The 20,596-nt window shown below is 38.2% G+C and overlaps 1 protein-coding gene across 2 annotated transcripts in view; it reads right to left on the bottom strand.

The window, feature by feature from the left end:
- Positions 1-20,292, bottom strand: part of LRRC28 (leucine rich repeat containing 28) — a 44,077-nt gene extending 23,785 nt beyond the window's left edge. Inside the window, exons 1-5 of one of the 2 annotated variants that reach the window (XM_026673078.2) lie at positions 20,156-20,292; positions 16,822-17,048; positions 13,653-13,693; positions 9,457-9,494; positions 7,899-8,036 (exon numbers count right to left, since the gene is read on the bottom strand). In XM_026673078.2, coding sequence (XP_026528863.1) covers positions 7,899-8,036; positions 9,457-9,494; positions 13,653-13,693; positions 16,822-16,989 — 385 coding nt within the window. In that variant the 5' untranslated portion in view covers positions 16,990-17,048; positions 20,156-20,292. Of the gene's footprint in view, positions 1-7,898; positions 8,037-9,456; positions 9,495-13,652; positions 13,694-16,821; positions 17,049-20,081 lie in introns of both variants that reach the window. The other variant, XM_026673079.2, reaches the window with a different exon arrangement.
- Positions 20,293-20,596: the final 304 nt, after the last annotated feature.

Raw genomic sequence — 20,596 nt, forward strand, 5'->3', positions numbered from 1 at the left:
AGTAGGATAAAGTTCCCAATCTTACCCTATTTAGCTTGTTCATCACCTACATTTCCCCTCCCCAACCTCTCGGTGAATCCCTCTCCGAAATGGGTTCATCCATTTGGTACAGGATATATCACTCTTAACATACTCTAAACTAAACCGTATTGCAGGTTTTTTTCTTATGTGTGTCTGTATATCACGCAGATTGACATTGTAGATCAACTATATACATAAATTATGCATGCTCCTAATTCATATTATTTATTGTTGCATTTGAATAAATTACCAAATGGAATATTTTCAGTATCAGACTAATTGTAATATGTTGGATGATGGCTGCATAGATCTACATTCCTTAAGAATCACAGAAGTAATAGAATAAGAAAATTATTAGAAAAGTGGACAAATAAATTAACTCTCCCTTTATGTCTTTTTTTTAACTGAAGGAAATAATTTGCTATTTTGAGTGGGAAAGCAGCCACAGAAATGTTAATTCTCATTGGACAAGAAACATTATACTCAAAATCGATCTTAAGAATAATGTCACCCACACATTATTTTGCAAAAAAAGGTTTGTATACTGAAAGCTGCCTGATATCTGTCAGAAAAACCAATGGATCCTTTTGTCATAAACTTACAATGACCATATCAAGAAAATAGCTTCTCAGCAAGGCATCTAAATTGTATTTTGGACCAGCTGTTATTATAGTACTGTACTATACAAGACAAGAGGCAATGGATGGAAACTAATCAAATAGAGAAGCAATCCAGAACTAAGCAGAAATTTCCTAACAGTGAGAACAATCAACCAATGGAATAATTTGCCTTCAGAAGTTGTGGGTGCTTCATCACTGGAGGCTTTCAAAAAGAGACTGGACAGCCATTTGTTTGAAATGGTATAGGGCCTCCTGCTTGAGCAAGGGGCTGGACTAGAAGACCTCCAAGGTCCCTTCCAATTCTGTTATTCTATTTCTGTAAAGAAAGCTGAAAACGGACGAACACCACAACATAACAGCACCCAGCTGACCTTCTCCACGAAAACCCTAGGAGTGAAGTTGAACTTGACAGACCCTACAGCCAAAACATTCATGGAATGAATAAGTCTACACAACGTAGAGTATACTTTTTATGTGGCCAATAGCATTCAGAGATTTGCAGCGTCGAAAGCCAAGCAGGGAAGGCAAACTAATCAAAGCATATTTTTTAAAAAATAAAATAAGAGAGAAGCAGCAACTTCCTGCAGATGTTTTTATTGTTCCAGTCCAATAGTAGCAAAGCAGTCTCTTTCACTCAAGCCCTTTTCGAACCGTGTTGGTTTGCAAAGAGTGAATATGCAGCCAGGAAGAGCTGGTTCTTTGAAAGCAACCGCTCTCGTGTTTAAAACAACCTGCTTTATTTTCCTGTTAACACCACAGGGAAGCAACTGTGTTCTCTTCGCTGATGATGTAAAGCTATTCAACACCACAGACAATACTGCTACCCTTCAAAAAGACCTCGACTATGTATCAGAATGGTCAAACAAATGGCAACTTCAAATCTCAACAAATAAATGCTCTGTCTTACATATTGGCAAAAAAAAAAAATCAGAAAATAAAATACAGGCTGAATAGTCAAGACCTTGTTGATGATCCAAACTCTGTCAAGGACCTTGGAGTACTCATCTCAAATGATTTAAGTGCTAGAGCCCACTGTAACTACATAGCCAAAAAGGCATTAAGAGTTGTTAACCTGATCCTGCGTAGCTTTTTCTCTGGTAATATCACACTACTAACGAGAGAATACAGAACATTTGCTAGATCAATACTCAAATACAGCTCATCAGTCTGGAACCCATATTACGTATCTGATATTAACACAGTTGAGAAAGTCCAGAAATATTTCACAAGAAGAGTTCTCCATTCCTCTACTCATTGCAGAATACCTTATGCCACCAGACTCGAAATTCTAGACCTAGGAAACCTAGAACTACGCTGCCTTCGGTCCAATCTAAGTATAGTATATAAAATCATACATTGCAATGTCCTACCTGTCAATGAATACTTCAGCTTCAACCATAACAATACAAGAGCACACAATAGATACAAACTCAAGATAAACCGCACCAAACTTGATTGCAGGAAATACGACTTCAGAAACAGAGTGGTCGATGTCTGGAATACTCTACCTGACTCTGTGGTTTCTTCCCCAAACCCCAAAAACTTTTAACCTTAGACTGTCTACTATTGACCTCACCCCTTTCCTAAGAGGTCTGTAGGAGGCGTGCATAAGCGCACCAATGCGCCTACCGTCCCTGTCCTATTGTTTTTTGTTTTTATTTTCTTATATGTATCCATTTCATGTATTCATAACTATGTTTATACTTACACCTGTTATCTTATAATCGCTTGACAAATAAATAAATAAATAAAATAAAGTGGTGAAAGGTAAGCTGCTCATGTAACCGAAGGTTTTCCTCGCATTGCTGCAAGTTCATTCACTTTTAAGTCTGGTCCTCTTGGAAATGTGTCTGGCATCCCAAACTTGTCCTATTGCGTACGTTTGTATGTTTGTTACTAAATTAGTAAAGCAGAATGCCTACTAAGAAACAGAAAAGGATGGTGTTTCCGGGCTACGTTTTGTCTTATAAGTTAGACTCCTTGCAAGAAACAATCTTTGATTGTTGCATGGGATTATGCTGGAAGATCACGATACAAAACAACATTATCAAAAGGCTAGTAGCTAAATATTACTCTCTCAAGGCCTACCCATATCACAGTACCGAAACCATACATTTGACTTTGGGATACCATATCATTTCACTGTCAAATGCTACAACAGGAGTATAAAAAGGTACATTGTGCTGTTTGAAAAGCAGTAGAAAGTTTAGTAGCTGAGCCCCAAAAGGAAAAATGTTGTTGGGCATTAGGTTCCCGCCCTTCTTTCCCCCTCCCCTTTAGTTGTAAAAAGGGACAGTGTAGTGGATCAGTAGTTAAAATGCTGGGCTTTTTGGCTGGAAAGCTGGCAGCTTGGGTTCAAGACCCCGAGTGCCACATGATGGGGTGAGTTCCCATCCTTGCTCTAGCTCCTGCCAACCTAGCAGTTCGAAAGCATGCAAATGAGAGTAGATAAATAGGTATCACTTTGGTGGGAAAGTAACAGCGTTCCATGCATCACATAATCGTGGAAATGTCTTCGGACAGGGTTGTCTTTAATAGTCTTGGAACAGAGATTGAGCAGCAACCCCTAAAATCGGCAATGACTGGCAGAGTAAAATCCTCAGAAAACTCCTTTACCTTTTTTTTTGTAAACTCCTCAAACCAAAAATATTCTATTACCATTTCAATATTAATTTAACAGTTTTATTTCCATGTGGCCTAGCAAAGATCTTTTGAAACTGAAGTAATTCTGTATTCATATAATCTGTGACAACTCCAGAAAAGATTCCCAATGAGGCTGCTTACTATCCGTTTCTGCATATGAAGCAAATCTTGAGATTCTGGACAATATTAATTTTAGCTGCAAATTGATTGTTAATGCAAATCCACATGGAATTTTTTTCACACAAATAAAATTGAGAACTGATAAAAGTAACTTGCTGGGATAGATCTGTGAACTTTTATCACTTTTGGATATGCATTATTATAAAAAAAAAAAAATCTGCCGTATAAGGATTAGAACTTTTATTTATGGTTCGTTGCTAAACTTGAGTTCCAAAATGATCAGAAAAAAGACACTTTAATATTTAATGTGAAAAATATTAAGATATTTTTTTTTCATGGCCCATTAAATATTTAATGGGCCATGAAAGAAAAATATCTTAATGTCCCGCTGAATGATCATAAAGATACTAAAATGAGACCAAACCAAGTTAGTCTGGAAAACTTTATTAATTTTCCTCACTAACTCCTGCAAGGCATTTCCTGTATATATTTAGCAATTTGTTTAAATGAATTATCAATAAATTTATACATTGTTAATAGACTGCTTTCACAGTAAAAAAAGAAGGTAGCCTAATACACTAGGAGAAATCTATGTTTAAGCATGGGGTGGTAAAAATGATTCTATATACAACATATTTAAGCACCTAGGATGCCAACTATGACTTAGGACATGCGAGAACAGATTGTCCTTGGTTGATTTTTGTCTGACAAAATTAAACTTGGAATGTGGAAAACAACTGATTACAGTTCCTTCATTTACCAAATTCAGAATATCCAGAAGGTAACATGGAAAACCAACTATTACATCAACATGGTTCTTTGCAGGATCAGACACTGGGGCCATGACCTAATATTCTTAGCTAACTTTAGACTGCAATATAGATGATATTTTGAGCAGAAATTTATTGTGGTAGTCATTGCCAAAGCTGTTTAATTCATTTACCATGAAAGCTGGCAAAACATGAAGCTTTTCAATTACAAAATCAATAATTAATGCCAAATGCTTGCTGAGTAAACTTAGCTTGTTTTAATTAAATATTACACGATGCTACAACTTATACACTTTATAAGTCGCAAATGTCAAATCCAAAATAATAATAATAATCCAGAATCTCCAAATCTTGTCAGGTGTTTAAAAAATTATCTGCTATGTGTTCAATAGATCAAAATGCCAAAAATTAGTTCCAGACATTTTTATTAAAAAAAAAAATTTCTTGTAGAAAAATAAAACTCTTGATGGGGCCCCAACTTCTGTAACAATGGAGCTTAAAACATCAACAGAAGGCTATAACATAATCAGCTGTCACTTTTACATGTTTTAAAATTGTACTGATTAGAATCTGAGCTTTGACAGAATGATACCAGCAATACTACAGTGGCTGTCATTACATTTATCTGAGAGAACATTCATGTTGAAGGCATGCCAAAATGTGGTGGGAGAGATCAAAATCAATATACGACTGCTCTCCTAATAAAACAGCTTCTCTTGTAAGAGCCCTTTAATCATCTCTCTTTATATAATTGCACGATTTATCTACCTTTTCAGATGATAATATAAAGGTCAAAGTTTCCCTGACCAGTCGTGTCCGACTCCAGGGTACAGTGCTCATCTCAATTTCTTGGCCGAAGGAAGCAACGTTGCCTGAAGACATTTCCGTGGTCAGGTGGCCAGCATGTCTGTTCACCAAAGTTGCATGGAATGCTGCTATCTTCCCATCAAAGTGGTACCTATTTATCTACTCGTAGGTGCTGGGGTAGGAATGGGAGCTCACCCTGCTGCATGGTGCTTGGCACTCAAATCCGGGCTGTCAGCCTTCCAGCCGACAAGCTGAGCATCTTTAACCACCAAGCCACCGCACCCAATAATATACCCAACAATAAATAATACAACTATATTAATAATCACATTGATGTGGTTATTAATTTCAGTCAAGCCAAAGGTCCTTAAAGTAGGGGCCCTGCTCTTCTCAAAGGGAACTTGTTCCATTGGAGAGGTGCTACCTCAGCAAAATGCTTTGGAGGTTCTATCTCACTACCTTTTCTATGCACACGTGGTAAGTAGAGACTTATTTGTGAAAGGCAATCTCTTAGATATTCTGGCCCTGAACCATGGAAGGGTTCATCTTGAATTGTTCTTAGAAATCCTCTGGCAAACAGTACAGCTCCTGCAGCAATTGTGTACTCTGGTAGTACCATGTTTGGGAATACCTGGGAAGGTATTTAAAATGGATGCAATTTAAATTCTAAAAATATACTCCCTCCCCCCCATGAAATCGCATTCTTGCTCAAGGCAATGGTGACAAAACTGCAGTGATAAGCTGCATCCAGCTCTTTGCTAGATCGGAATGTGTGGTTATTTACTCACAATTATGAGAATCACAGCATTTCCTTAAAAGGGATTTATAAGTGGAGATTTGCAACCATGAAACCTGCTAGGGAAGTTAAGTGCTGGCAAAGCAATACCAGAAAGGACTCTTCAGAAGACTCAGGGAAGCAGATTTAGAGGCCAATTTCCTAACTGAGATGAATTATTACAAGCAGCAGAGGATGAATACATAAACATTTTGGGGAAAGAAAAAGTTAGGGGACCTTAAGCAATCCGATTTTAAATCAGCAACTCAACATTGACAGATATTTTAATGGTTAAAACCAGTGATATTTTTTAAAGAGTCAGAAATATCACATACCTAAAGATTTTAACACATAGGAAGAAAAGGTTTAATGTCCCATATTTTTTATAAATGGGGGATAAAATAAGCAAGCATCTTTTATACCGAAAGGTATAAAAATCCCAAGTAAAGCATAACAGACAAATAGTCATTCTGTAATATAACCTTTTTGAAAGCTCTCATATAAAAACCCTTTACTACCTTAAAAAAAAGTTAAGTTTTGCTTGAAAAAAAAATCTTCATATAAACTGCAGGAATCCAGCATGAATTGTAAGAAACTTAATTATATCCAGGTACCTACTTTGGAATTAAATATTTTGAAAACATGTTGGACAATTTTCAGTCAGAAGAAGTTTCTGACTTTATGAAATGCCCACCATTTGACATTTTCAATTACAGTTACTGTCCATTTGAATTTCTATATTTGGAAAATGTTAGTAGAAGTAGTGTATTAGGATTCAGCATTCACTATAAAGTTCTTGCTACATTACAAAAAAAAAAATAACTTTGTGCTTAAGGTTGCACTGTATTCTGAAATAAAAATGACTGAGAATGATTCCAAGTAATCATAATTAGACTGTGTTGCTTTTATTGTACTTCCAGCTAAACAACATTAATGTGTGGTGATTAAATTATACCATCCCAAATTAATACCTTAAAATATAGTACTTGTGGCACAATATATCAGATTATCTGATACATGGGAAATGAGGTAGAAGGTAATAAGGGTTTCAGTAATTCTTCTGATAAGTAATCTGCCTCCAGCAAACTTAATGCATTTTAATACTGTAACTAAGCATTTAATTTTAAGTCAGCATGATGAATACAATTATTTCATTTATTTTATTTCACTTATTTTATTCACAAACATTTCACTACACACTATTTTATCCCTCATTTTAATCATACGTTGTTTCCAATTTTCTAAAGTTATTTCTATTACTAATATAACAATACAATCTTATGTACGTTTACAGAATCCCCTTTTCAGTTAGATTTTCACCCATTATCTCTAAATAGGTCCTGTTTCTCTAACTGAATTAGGAAGGAACGGGAACATTTTAATTAGTTAATGGTTTATAAAATATAAGTGAAGGGGGTGGGGAATTAACTATGGAAAACTTATAATTGTTCCCATAGAAGTATGATATTTAATTGAAAAGTAATGTTAAAGATGTTAAGACTTTAATGAATATTAATATTAATGATAGAATTGAACTGCAATGGAATGTTGTTTTAATTATATACATTTATAATTTTTTTCTTTTTTTAAGAATACAGTGTGTATTTTAAGAATGTACCAAGCAGAATCTGAATGGAAGTTATGTATTATATTGAATGTTTAGGGAACAACTTTAGGGAAAAGATATAAAGGCGTCATACTCCAATCAGTAACTACAGGAGAAATTTTGTTTAATGAGAAAAGATAATAGATAATTGAAACAGGACAGACAAAAAATATAAATACAATGATTTGAATTGAGATGAGATAATTAAAATAAAATTGAGAAAATTAAAAGAGGGGAGAAGCTATGCAGAAAATGTAAAATAGTAATAAGATATGGAACAGAATATAAAAATGAGCATGAACCTGAATTTGTGTCTGTACGAAGAAATGTAACCCGGGATTATGCTGCTTTCAAAAAAGATGTTTTATTTGTATTTTTTTTCTCTTTGTGAAAACTCAAATAAAATTTACAAAAAAAAACAAAAAACAGAATACAATTAATGGAAAGAGTAAACTAAGAACAGTTGACTAATATTATTTAACACAATTCAAGTATTATATAATGGGTAAAAAATTGTATACAGGAGCGTGCCTTACCTGCTGGCAAATATTTTAGCTGATTATTAGCTAATCGAAGGTGGCGTAGAGACCGCAAACGCCCAATCTCTGGGCATACAATTTCAAGAGCATTGTCACTCAAGTCCAGAAACTGCAGTTTAACCAAAGAACCAATTGCTTTAAGAAAAAAAAGGTAATATATTTAACTTAGAATGAGACATCTGTTAATAATAGCTTATTTCTAAAACACAAGATATCTTGCTGTAGATTAGCACATTTATTTGCACAGCCTTTCATGCAAAGTTTATTTCAGCAGTTATATGCAAAAAATGCTGAGGGAACAAAATTATATTCCCTCTAGAGCAGGGGTAGTCAACCTTTTTATACCTACCGTCCACTTTTGTATCTCTGTTAGTAATAAAGTTTTCTCTAGCCGCCCACCGGTTCCACAGTAATGGTGATTCATAAAGTAGGGGACAAAACCCCTACCACCCACCATGAAAGCTGGAATGCCCACTAGTGGGTGGTAGGGACCAGGTTGACTACTACTCTGGAGTCTAGAATATCGTATCACTGGACATTAGGAAGTTAGGTGAGCCCAGGTATGGTGGTTGCTGGTATTCTCAGTTGCCATAATACAGTATTTCTCTACCTTGCAACTTTAAGATGTGTGGGAGGGCTGGCTAGGGAATTCTGGGACTTTAAGTCCATATATTTTAATATTACGAAGTCTGAGAAACATTGCCATAGTCATAGTACGTGGTCTGTCCTTGTCTTTGGTTATGTTTTTTATTGGTTGTATAGTTTTAAAGAGAATCAGATTTGTAAGATGGGCAATCATATAAATTGATCATATAAACAAATGTCTATGGAGTTTCTCAGTCCACCAGGTCACAGTTGTCCCAAAGGTGCTTTTTCAAGAGGGAACTGGGCTTTTTGGTTTTTCTTTGAAGATGTTTCGCTTCTCATCCAAGAAGCTTCTTCAGCTCTGACTGGAGAAGTGAAACATCCTCAAAGAAAAACCAAAAAGTCTAGTTGCTTTTTGAAAAAGCACCTTTGGGGCGATTAAACATTTTTTAAAAAAAAACCAACTATAGTCATTTGGATTTTCATTAGTGTACAAGAGGTTGCATTTATGACCAGAATGTAAGAATTCTCCAGTTATAATTCTCAGTGGGTTTTTGCAATTATTTAATCTATTTGCATAAATCGTCCTGCACTCTGTAGAATCCCTACACACCGAAAGCAATAAAAGAGAAAGTAAAGAAGAAGATCCCTGTAGAAGCCATGCTAGAAAATCAAAACTACTGCAGCTCAGCCAAAATGTTTCCTTGCTATTACTGGCATATTTCTTTCTTTAAACAGGGAATATTTTTTTTAAATTTCCTAGGGACTATATTTATAAAAGGCAGTTGCATGGTGTACGACCGTTGAATAGATAAATTAAGAATAAATGCTTTATAAATGATGAATAAGATTAAAAGTCATATGTCGAGTTGAAGCTGAATAGTACTTAATGGCATTTTGGCTGCCCCAGTACTCTAACATAGTCAATGGAGCAAAAAAAAATAAATCCAGATATTATTAGGGCACCCACCTTCAGGTACAATAACAATATTATTTGAATGCAGATATCTGGGGAAAGAACAGAATATATGGTTATTTTCAGGAGTGAGCAAATAAAGCTTTATTTATTTAAAGAATTTAAGTAGCTGTTTATCTCACATAATGATCCTAGGTGGCATACAACAACCAAAAACCCTCAGAACTTCACACCCATGACTCCATCTTGCCAGTTTGAGCTGAAGTCTGCTGTCCCTCATCCCTAACCTCACAGTTTCTAGGCACTGAGAAAAGATCTTGAGAAGATTGCTGAATTGACCTAGAGAGGATCTATGATCATCAGGCACCAGACCAATCAAACGATTGTGCATCTAAACCAGGGGTCCCCAACCACTGGTCCGTGGACTGGTACCGGTCCGTGGAACAAGTCCTACCGGGTCGCTGGTTTGCTGGCGCCGCCATCTTTTGATGAAAAGTGCTTCCGTGAGCTTTTCCGGTAGAAAGCTCACCGGAAGCACTTTTTCATCAAAAGATGGTGGCGCCCAGCTGATGCCAGTACCGGGCGCGGCACCCAGCTGATGCCGGTACCGGGCCGCGGCATAAAAAAGGTTGGGGATCACTGATCTAAACTACCCTGTTTCTCCAACAATACGGCCTCCCCCAATAGGAAGTCCCAGCATGTTTTATAGGCATGAAATGAAATTAAGCCCCTCCCCCCAAATTAAGGCCTATATTAAAACATGCAAAATGGGGGGGAATGGCCGTTAGGAAGTACTTTTGTTGCACACCTGGATATGGTGCTGCCTGCGTTGACCCCGATACGAAGTGCCCCACCAACGCCGAGGTCAACATCCAAGCCGTCGCCGCCCGCCCAAAGATGCAGGGGGGGGGGGAAATTAAGTCACCCCCGAAAAGACGGCCTAGCCATTTTTTCGGGGCTGGAAAAAAAAAAAGACCCAGCCTTATTATATGAGAAACACGGTAGATAATGAATGACTGAGGGAACTAGATAAGTCTAGCTTATTGAAACTAAGAACTATGGGTGACATGGTAATAGTTTTTCATTACTTGAGGGGATATCACAAAGAAGAGAAGGTTGACCTACTCTCCAAAGCACCTGAGGGCAGGACAAGAAGCAATGGATGAAAGATTATCAGGGAGATCCAACTTGGAACTAAGCAGAAATGTCCCGACATTGAGAACAATGTCCCTTCCAGCCCTAGTATTCTATGTTAAATGTTCTAGTATTTGTAAAAAATAATAAAGACCGGATATAAACAAACAAATGCTTATGAAATAAATAATTATCAGCCAGATACTTTGAACCCAACATCTACCAAATATGATTTCCTATGCGTGTTGAGAACAGACACAAAACAGGAGAAAAAGAGAAAGTGGTAGATGTAAAATTAAATAAGTAAATTTCACCTATTTCTCTTAGGCTTGTTATTTGCTTTGACTTATAGTTTTGAATGTATCACTGTATTCAAGTTGAACGCCACTTTAAAATGAGATTGTACTACAGCGGAAACATGCATGCTACTTGTTTCTTTTATTCTCTTGTTGTCAATAAAGGAAGGTTACAATTAGTCAGTCATGTCAAATAGCTATTGCACGGTCAAAATGAGATAATCTTAAGTACACATAATTGTGGCTTACTCTCTGACTGAAACCAGGCCAAGGTCAACATATTTCCTATCTGAGCTAAGACCTCTTTCTTGTGAATTAGACAGGTTGAAATTGCTTTAGAGCGCTTCCTGCAGAGGGAAAAACTACTGGAATTCTCTTTCGGAAATCATGGAGAAAGTATTATTATTGCCTGTATTTTAAAAGTATCATTTACCTCCCCCCACCAAGGAAATCAGAAACATAATTTTTTTTTGTCAAAATTCTTCCAATGTTTTTTGTGCTGATTTCAACCTTCACACAGTTTCAATAGCAACATGAAACAAATTGCAGGTGGCAATTTTTATCAAACAAAAATTGAGAATGATACTATTTAAAGTAATAATAATTTACATTTAAAAATAATAATTTTACCTTGTTTACTGACAAGCCCAAGCACATTCAGATTAAGAACTACTTTAAGTACCACCAAAGGCCGGGGTGTGTTCCATTTCATCACACAATCTGTTTTTTTTTAAAAAAAGCCTTCTTGCTTCCATTTCCCCCCTATTAGCATAAAAGTATCTCTGGTGCCTGGAACTATTTATGAGGTGCTTTGGATCCTGACTTGTATTTATGTTCAAGAAACAGTCTTCCTTCATGCAATATTAGCTAGAATTGTTTAAGGACCATCCCACACAAACAATTTTAATAGGGCTCCGCTAATTCCAGGCTCTGGATTTTCTTATGGCATTCATTTCAATGCCGGGAGTAACGAAGACACACAAGCACCATTATGGCCGCATTGTTTGAAGCTGAGATGATCTATTCATTATGCATGCAAAGTTGACAAGTTTGTTATGCAGCATTTTAAAAAGTAGAATCGTCACTCAAATATGGACTGCTGTATTAGTGTTTCCATGCTGGAGAGGGTTCCAATGCCATGCTTTTTAAGGGTTGGTTAAAATATAACTGGGGAAACAATTTCTCATCAAATCTCCTAAAGAAGATTGAAGTGACAAGTTGAAAACTTTTGAGTCCACCGCAACACAGAGTTGCAGCTAGAAGAATTTTTTTTATCTTATTAGCAGCAGTTTGCTCCACTGCACCTCAACTTAATGTTTTATAATCTGATAAAACATTAACAAGATTAAAATATACCCAAATTGAAATCCCAACCTTCTAACGACAGAGTAACTTAGATGGGGTTAGGTGGGGGGAGGGGGAAGGATTAAAGAGCATAATATAATTTGGACAAGAAAGCGTTAGTATGTGCTCAACAAGCTTGCTGGCTTTTCAGAGCTCCTAGAAATAACCTCTTTCAAATATTAAGAAGATTCTCGTGGCTTAATCAGATTATGTTTGAAACTGCATGGTGCCAAAAACATGCAACTCTCATGAAAGCTGTACTTAAAGTTCATTAAAAGAGAATTCCCACTAGATAAGATGAGGCAAGATTATTCCTTAAAGAAGCTGCAGACTGCAATGACCTTCAAAAATTAATAACTGCACTGCTGACACTCAAATTATAAATAAGAGACAGCTTGCCGTGAGTTGCTAAGATGATGATGATTTAAGTGGAGGTTTAGACCATATTTCTTAGTGATATGGGATCAGCCTGCATAGAACAGTGTCCCTATATAATATACATTAATAATTTAGCCCACATCCTTTGACCACGGAGAGGCTATAAAATATGACCTGGTTACAGATGTGCTCCTCTAATTATTTTAAGCCACTAATGCTTACAGGAACTGTTGCCATGATACTGTAGCTGAAAATTATTCCAGGGGTTGTGAGAACAATGCAAACCTTTTCAAAGCGGCACTTTGGAAAAATGAAGCATCCTTAAATTCTCCAGAAAAGTTTTGGCACTATAATGAGGCCTTTCTCTTGCTTGTATATGTGTGTCGAGACAACATTTGCCACAGGATTGCTGATGAAATATATTAACACGAATGAAGGCGAATATACGTGTCCCTGGATAATGTTACTGGATCCAATCTGGCTTGGTTAGGCTAGAGGGAAATTCCCTGAAGATGGGCTCCAGCACAAGTCCCAAAGTTTGAAGACAAAGCTTCTAGTCCCGGTGACCAACCCAGATTGGATTCTGCAAATATATTAACTGTCAGATGAAAAAAATGGAGTTATACAAGATACAAGGTTCTTGCATTCCTAACCAAAGCATACAATCTCACATTCTTGATCAAAGGAACTAATGATGAAATAGTTATTAAAGGTATTAGAATGCTATGTTTTAAGATTACAAAGTACAATGCCGCTCTAAACGCTTATAGTAGATAAGAATTAGATTGTTACAAACTGTATTATTGTTAGAAAGTATATTAACCAAGCTACTGTAGATAAAATGTAGCCACTCAGCAAGAACTGAGCATGATGATATTTTCTAGCAATTTTTCACAGAATAATATCTATAGGTTCACAGACATTACTCTATAGCCTGAGGATGGTAGTATAAGAACAAAATTAGATCAGGTCTAATTTTGATCAGGAAAAAAGAGCTCTAATATACTGTTTCTATCCACGTAAGATATTTCCAATAAGTCAAGCCACTTTTATATATCTCAGCATAATTACTATCAACAACAAAAATAATATACTTACAGTTCCACAAGATTTGGAAGTTTTTGGGCAAGGTTTTCTGGCTAAAAAAAAGAATATAGATAAAGTTATAGTTTCATCTCAACAACACTTTGTTTCTTCTTTCAAGGTATGACCAGGTTGAAGCTTTGGGTACCAGAATCCTAAAGCTGTACACCAAACTACTATACCTGTTCCTCTACCTGATTTGGCCATTATTGCTTTTATCCTTGTCTAAACAGCAACCACAGACTTTCCCTGAGTAGGAGTGTGTCAAGTCAGCAAGGAGTGTTAGTAGCAGAAAGCAAATAATCTTCCAATGTAAAACTGGGAATTCCAGAAGAGTGGAGTTGGTTCACATTAAAAAAAAACAAAATATTAATTAATGTAGTCCAAAATCTTAAGAGTCAAATTCAATTACTAGTGATAAGGTTAGTAATATCAGCTGTGTTTTCAAGCTATCCTTACACTACGAAACAACATAATTAAATTATATTGATTACTTCAATCATGGTATTTTAATTACTTGACCAAAAACACAAGCTCAGGATGAATTTGTTTTGAAATAAACTTTTTAGTGTATACCGCTATATCTTTATTAGTGTATGTAAAATAATCTAACTTTGCCACAATACACAATAAACCACTTATCTTAATGTATACGCCATATAAGCTGGAAGACCAGCTGAACTTGAAAGATTGCTAAAGTAATGTTTAAACTAACAGCCATTCTTACAGCAGCCACGTCACAATATTCTAAATAGGTCTACTCAGAAACTGACTATCTAGTCCAGTGGTTCTCAGACTTTTATTCACCATGTACCTCCTTTAAATACCTTCTGTGGCCATGGATCATGACCCCACAAGATGTAACTCAAGATTTAAATCATAACATTTTTTTCAAGTCTTCATAGACCCCATGAGAACATTGCGATCCCCCTCAGGGATCTGCGGACCACCGGTTAATAACCACTAATTTTGAAGAATTTATGAGATAAGGATTCAAGAAAGAGTAGAGTTTAAAGCATATGTTGCAACTTTTTATTCAGTGCTGTACTGTTTACAGGAGGTGGGGAGGTACTTCTCGGAAAATGAGTTTCTGAAGGAACTTATGAAATATAAAAAGCGTGCAGTCTAGTTCTATATGACAATAGCCAGCAACTACAGATGGTTAAATAACTTGGAAGGGGAGGATACTACTGGCAAGTTATTTCTATTCGTAATGCAAGCAATCACCTTAGAATCTTCTTTCAGCTAAGCACATATGCAGAACGGTTCATAGCCACATCTCTTTTTTGCAGTTAAGAAATTCAGGAATTCTGAGTTTGGTTTCCACCTACTGGGGAAATAATGCTCAACACGCTGGAGTTGGGCAGCAGTTTCTAACTGAATACTAATGAACGGCCAAGTTTTCACTGATTTGATAAGGTAGGCAGTATAGCACCTGCTAAAAAAAAAAAAAGACTAACGTTTCTCTCCTTTATTTCCATTCTCAAATTAGAATGCCATCCTCAAAAGTCTTTGTTGAAAACCCCCTACATCCCATAACACCCGCTTGTCAGATCCAATCTTGCAGAGTTGGGGATTCCTTTGATGAAATAATTTCATCTAACTGGACCCTGGAAGATCACCTTCTCCATAACAGTGCCTACCCTCTAGAACAAGGGTGTCAAACTTGATTTCATTGAGGGCCGCATCAGGGTTGTGTTTGACCTCGGTGTGTGTGTGTGTGTGTGTGGCCAGAGTGGGAGCGGCCAGCTCGACGTCACTTGTGTTGGGGCACCTGTAGTGGCCCGAGCACTCTGCCAGAGAAAACTGGCTCCCAAGGTCTGTTTTTGGCTGCGACAGCCTCCTGCAACCCTCTGCCAGCGAAAAGGGAGCTCCGGAGGGCTACAGCCCTTCCGAGCTCTGTTTCTGCTGGTAGAAGTGTCGCAGGCCAGATCTAAGCACTCTGCAGGTCGGATCTGGCCCCCGGGCCTTGAATTTGACACCCCTGCTCTAGAACAAGGCTTGCCTCAAAATCTGGATGGACCTCACTCTGCAGTGACTGTATTTAGAACAGCAGTGAAGTTCTGCTTTTTCCTGAGGCTTTTGGCGAGGCAGAGTGAGACCCTTTGCTTCATTGCACTTGTATTCTTTAATTTTTGTAATCTTATGCTGTAGTGTAGGTAGTGGTGTCCAACCTGGAGACCGCATTTAGCCCTGCACTGCTAGTAATATCACTGCCCAAGATCATAAACTTTTTAACATTATGTGATTATATATACATTAAATATATTATATGTGTCAGGCTACAGAACTTTTCCCATTCACTCAACTAGAATGAACTTCTGAAAACGTATCCAAACGTATCACAAAGGAATTCTTTATTGAGATGAGACAATTCCTGTAGGAGTTCAAAGCAGCGTCTGAGGCCTCTCAGGCATACAGGGATAGATAAGGGAGTTTAGAACCCCTCCCCTTATCTCGATGTGTATTTAGTGAAACAAAAGCCAGTATGTTAATTCTTCCCCACCCCTCTTGTTAGAACGAACTATTCAAGAGATTCCCAAAATACAATCTCACTGTGGAATTTTTATGACCTTCTCATCTCCTGGTTGTGCTTCTCAGAGGTGATAGTTCTGGCCATCTGGCTTTTCTCCCTCCATTGTATCATGTGTGGCTTATACAAATTCGATATAAGATTAAATATATTCAGGTTACATCAAGAAAGGATTTCTTTATCAGCCTCCCCTCCCCCTTTTCTTCTTCCACTGAAGAAATGATAGGTACACGGATCTGACATATATATTTTATATGCAGCTTAAGGCAATTTCTCTTTACTCTTTACCCATGCCTTACAGCATTTGGTTCTTGACTTGGCCTATCTGAAAAGGTTAACATAGATTGTCCCAAAGGTGCTTTTTCAAGAGGCAACTGGACTTTTTGATTTTTCTTTGAAGATGTTTCACTTCTCATCCAAGAAGCTTCTTTGAATGAGAAGCAAAATGTCTTCAAAGAAAAACCAGAAAGTCCAGTTGCCTCTTGAAAAAGACCTTTGGGATAACCATGACCTGGATGACTGAGAATAAAGTCATTTAGCTAACATAGATCCTTTTTTTGCCCAATGTAAGAAAAAGCTTATACTTCCAAACATAAATTCTATTCAACACAACAACACATCTTTTGCTTATTATACAATGAAACGACATACCAAGGTAGTTAAGGAATTTCTTTTCATATATAATCTCTCCAAGTACTGCAGACCTTCATCCTTCAGCAATTCTAAAGGAAAATGATGAAGATTTCGATAGTTCAAGAATAAATTCTTGTGCCTTTCTAGCTTTGCCTCTGATATCGTTTTACAAAGTTCTGATGCCATGGCAGATATTGGTCCAGCCACCTTATTAGATCTCTATTCATGGCAAAAATGGATCATTTCTGAAAGAAAAAACAGAAGAAAAGGATTATCAATAATTTTTTTTAATGATTTCCAAAAGCAGTTTTTCAGAAGCATCAATATTTTTAAAATCTATGCAACTTTGTCACAAAGCAAAAGCAAAACACAGCACACTCTTTAACAGTAGAAAACAAACAACAAAGCGGCTTAGTAAAACCAATTATTTAAACAAACAAAGTTTCAGACAGAAAAATTAACATAGTAGCAAGATTTAGGGCAACTGACTTGACAGATACTAATACTGTACTAAAATCTATACAAAAAAAGCGCAGGAAAACATTTGTCAACTTAGGTGTCTTTAACTTATTATACCTTACAATCCAACATTAGCATAACTACTATGTGCATGAAAATAATGCCCACATAGAAGTGAGAGGTTTTAAAGATACGAAGGCTGTTTGAAAACCTGCTTTACTATGACATACAAATAAGCAGAGATGTACTTAGCTTTCCCCTGTAAAAATAAGCTGGACAGACACCCCAAAAACAATGGACATGTTTATTTTATTTAAAGTAAAAATGAGATAAATCTAAGTAGCACCAACAGCAATTATTTAAACCAGTGATAGGGAACTCTGATCCTTCAAATGCTAACCCCTCCTAGCACCTCATAATTGGCCAGGGATATAGGCAGTTTTAAAGATACCATAATCACTAGGACTTGTTTTATCAATTCAAGCAGAAACTGTCCATCAACTCACTTTAAACTCCTTTTTTATGACTCCGCAACCACTTAATTTGGGGTAGAGCCCAGGTGACTGGATGGAAGTGTATGTTTACTTTCAGCTATAAAAAAGAACCAACTTCCAGACCAGGTTATGTTACCAGCTTTCCTTTCTATTTCGGACTATTAAAAGCCAAAAGCAGAATTCAAAGAATTCAGAATTCAAAGAGGCTGATCACAGTTTAAAACAGGGGCCGGCAACCTTAAACACTCAAAAAGCCACAAAGGTCCTAACCAGAAGCCCCCCTTCAATTCTGGAGCCGACCAGACTCTATGGCGGTCCTCCCACAATAGTCTCCTCCTAGCGTGGTGTCCTTTTTCCTCTATCTATCCTAACCAAAAGCCCTAACAATTGTGGAGCCGACCTGCAACAGGGAGCTGCAGCAGAGGGATGAAAGAGCCACATGCGGCTCCAGAGCCGCAGGTTTCTGACTCCTGGTTTAAAACAAAAACACCTCCCCCAAAGCCCACTCCCCCAAAAAGCTTGCACAATGTAACACCAACTGCTTAGCAGCATTCATGCTCCCCCAAAATCCTGTCTTTGGGACATCCACCAGTTGCCCACCCACCTTTGCCCCAAACCAGTGATTGAGGAGCCCATATAATATGTTAAACTATGTCTCACTGCAACATGCTTTACCCCACACACTACAACTGAGAGTGCATAAATGAGGACTTGACATTTTGCTGTCTTACAGGATATTGTACCACTGCCATCATCATGTTCGCTCCACACAAGATTGGCAAGAAGAATAGAACAGAGCTGGAAGGGACCTTGGAGGTCTTCTAGTCCAGCCAAGAAAAGCTCAGTCTGGCATGGGATTCCAGAAATAGCAGCCAGCACCATCAGCTAAGCCTCCCACATCAAGTCTGTAGCGATTCCCAGTCATCCAGGTCATGGTTGTCCCAAAGGTGCTTTTTAGTTTATTTTATTGTCATTGCACCTCGTACAACGAAATCAAACATCATCTTCAGTGCACATCATGACCATGAAAATAAACACAAACACACATTCTTCACCCTCCACACATTGAACCGAAACCCACCCCCCCATCACCACACCAACACTGCACTATACAGCAGAATTCAAAAGAGCTACTGTTCTGGGATAGAAGCTGTTTTTCAGTCTATTTGTCCTAATTTAGGGAGCACTTCTTTTAAATAAGCTTGATTAGAGTCCCCTGCTATGATATGCACAGCATCAGGATACTTATTCTGATTACTAACAATGTTATACAAGAATCCCAAAGCTATGGTAGTATTGGCATCAGGTGGGGCATCGACTGCAGTAATCAAAACCACACTGAATTTCCGCGGAAGATATATGGGTCTACATTTAAGAGTCATATACTCCAGATCCATGGAGCAGTGAAGCTTTCAGGAGGCAACTAGACTTTCTTGTATTTCTTTGAAGATGTTTTGCTTCTCGTCCAAAGAGGCTTCTTCAGCTCTAACTGGATGGTGGAGAATGAAAGGATTTCACCCTTCAAATGGTGTGGGAATATGAACGGATTTCCAGAAAATTAGCAAATCCTTCTATTCTCTACCATCCAGTCAGAGCTGAAAAAGCTTCTTGGATGAGAAGTAAAACATCTTCAAACAAAAAACCAGAAAGTCCAGTTGCCTCTTGAAAAAAAAGCGCCTTTGGGACAACCAGGACCTGGATGACTGAAAATCGCTAGAGACTTTTAGCTTGCAATTTGAGATGAACATCCTTTGAATGGTGTGGGAATAGGAATGGATTTCCAGGGGGGGAATTGCAGACTACAGGATCCTGAGGACACAGATAAACTTCCAAGTGCTTCAGAGACCCTTGAAAAGGATGCAAATGACCAGCTGTCTGCAAGGAATATGAATCCTTCCATTCCCCACCATCCTGTCAGAGCTGAAGAAGCTTCTCGGATGAGAAGTGAAACGTCTTCAAAAAAAAGAAAAAGAAAAAAACAAGAAAGCCCAGCTGCCTCCTGAAAAAAAAAAGGCCCCTTAAATTGTGCTTTCGTTTAAAGGTGATCCGGCTTGCCTCCATTCTGAGCAAGTGGAAAGTGGGCGGACTTCAACTCCCAGAATTCCTCAGCCAGAAGAGGGAATGGGTGGAATTGAATGGCTGGCTGGGGAATTCTGGGAGTTGAAGTCCACACACCTATCACTTGCTGCCGACTGCAACGGGGGCATCACAGACCCCAAATACATCGGGGGATCCCCCCCACCCCGCTATCCCCACCCAAGGGGGGGCAGCCAGGAAGTTGCTCATCATCCCTCCTAGCCCGGTTTCCACGACAACGGGGCCCACCGGTGGAAGGAGAAACCGAAGGACGGCAGCTTTTCCCCCCGTGGGAGAAGTCGCCTCGGGGCCAGCTAGCTCACCGGCGGTTCCCGGCCGGAGGAGGAGGAGGAGGAGGAGGAGAAATCTCCTCCCTCTGCGCGAAAGCACCGGCTCGCCCAAAGAAAACACCTCCTCGGGCCGTCCGAGCGTCAACTTCCGATTCCGCGCGGGAGGAAGTGACGTTTTGGAAGGCGCGACTCGGGCCCGCGGGGAGTGGGTGGAGCCTCGCGAGACTTTCGCTTTCTTTCCTCGTTTCCTGCCCGCTTTGCTTGTGGCGTGAAGGAAGGGTGGCTTGGATGGGAGACCGCGAGGGAATCTTCGTGGGAGGGGTTAGATTGGGGTGGGGGTGGGGGATATCCTCTTCCAAGAAAACAATAAAATTACGAAGGAAGGAAGGGGGAAGAAAAGAAAGATGGAAAGAAAGAGGAGAGAGAAAGAGGAAGGAAGGAAAGATGGAAAGAAAAGGAGAGGAGAAAGAAAAG

The sequence above is a fragment of the Notechis scutatus genome, chromosome 11 (genome assembly GCF_049901735.1).
Source record: "Notechis scutatus isolate UNSWTSFEM ecotype Mainland chromosome 11, rNotScu1.2, whole genome shotgun sequence".
NCBI classification, from domain to species: domain Eukaryota; kingdom Metazoa; phylum Chordata; class Lepidosauria; order Squamata; family Elapidae; genus Notechis; species Notechis scutatus.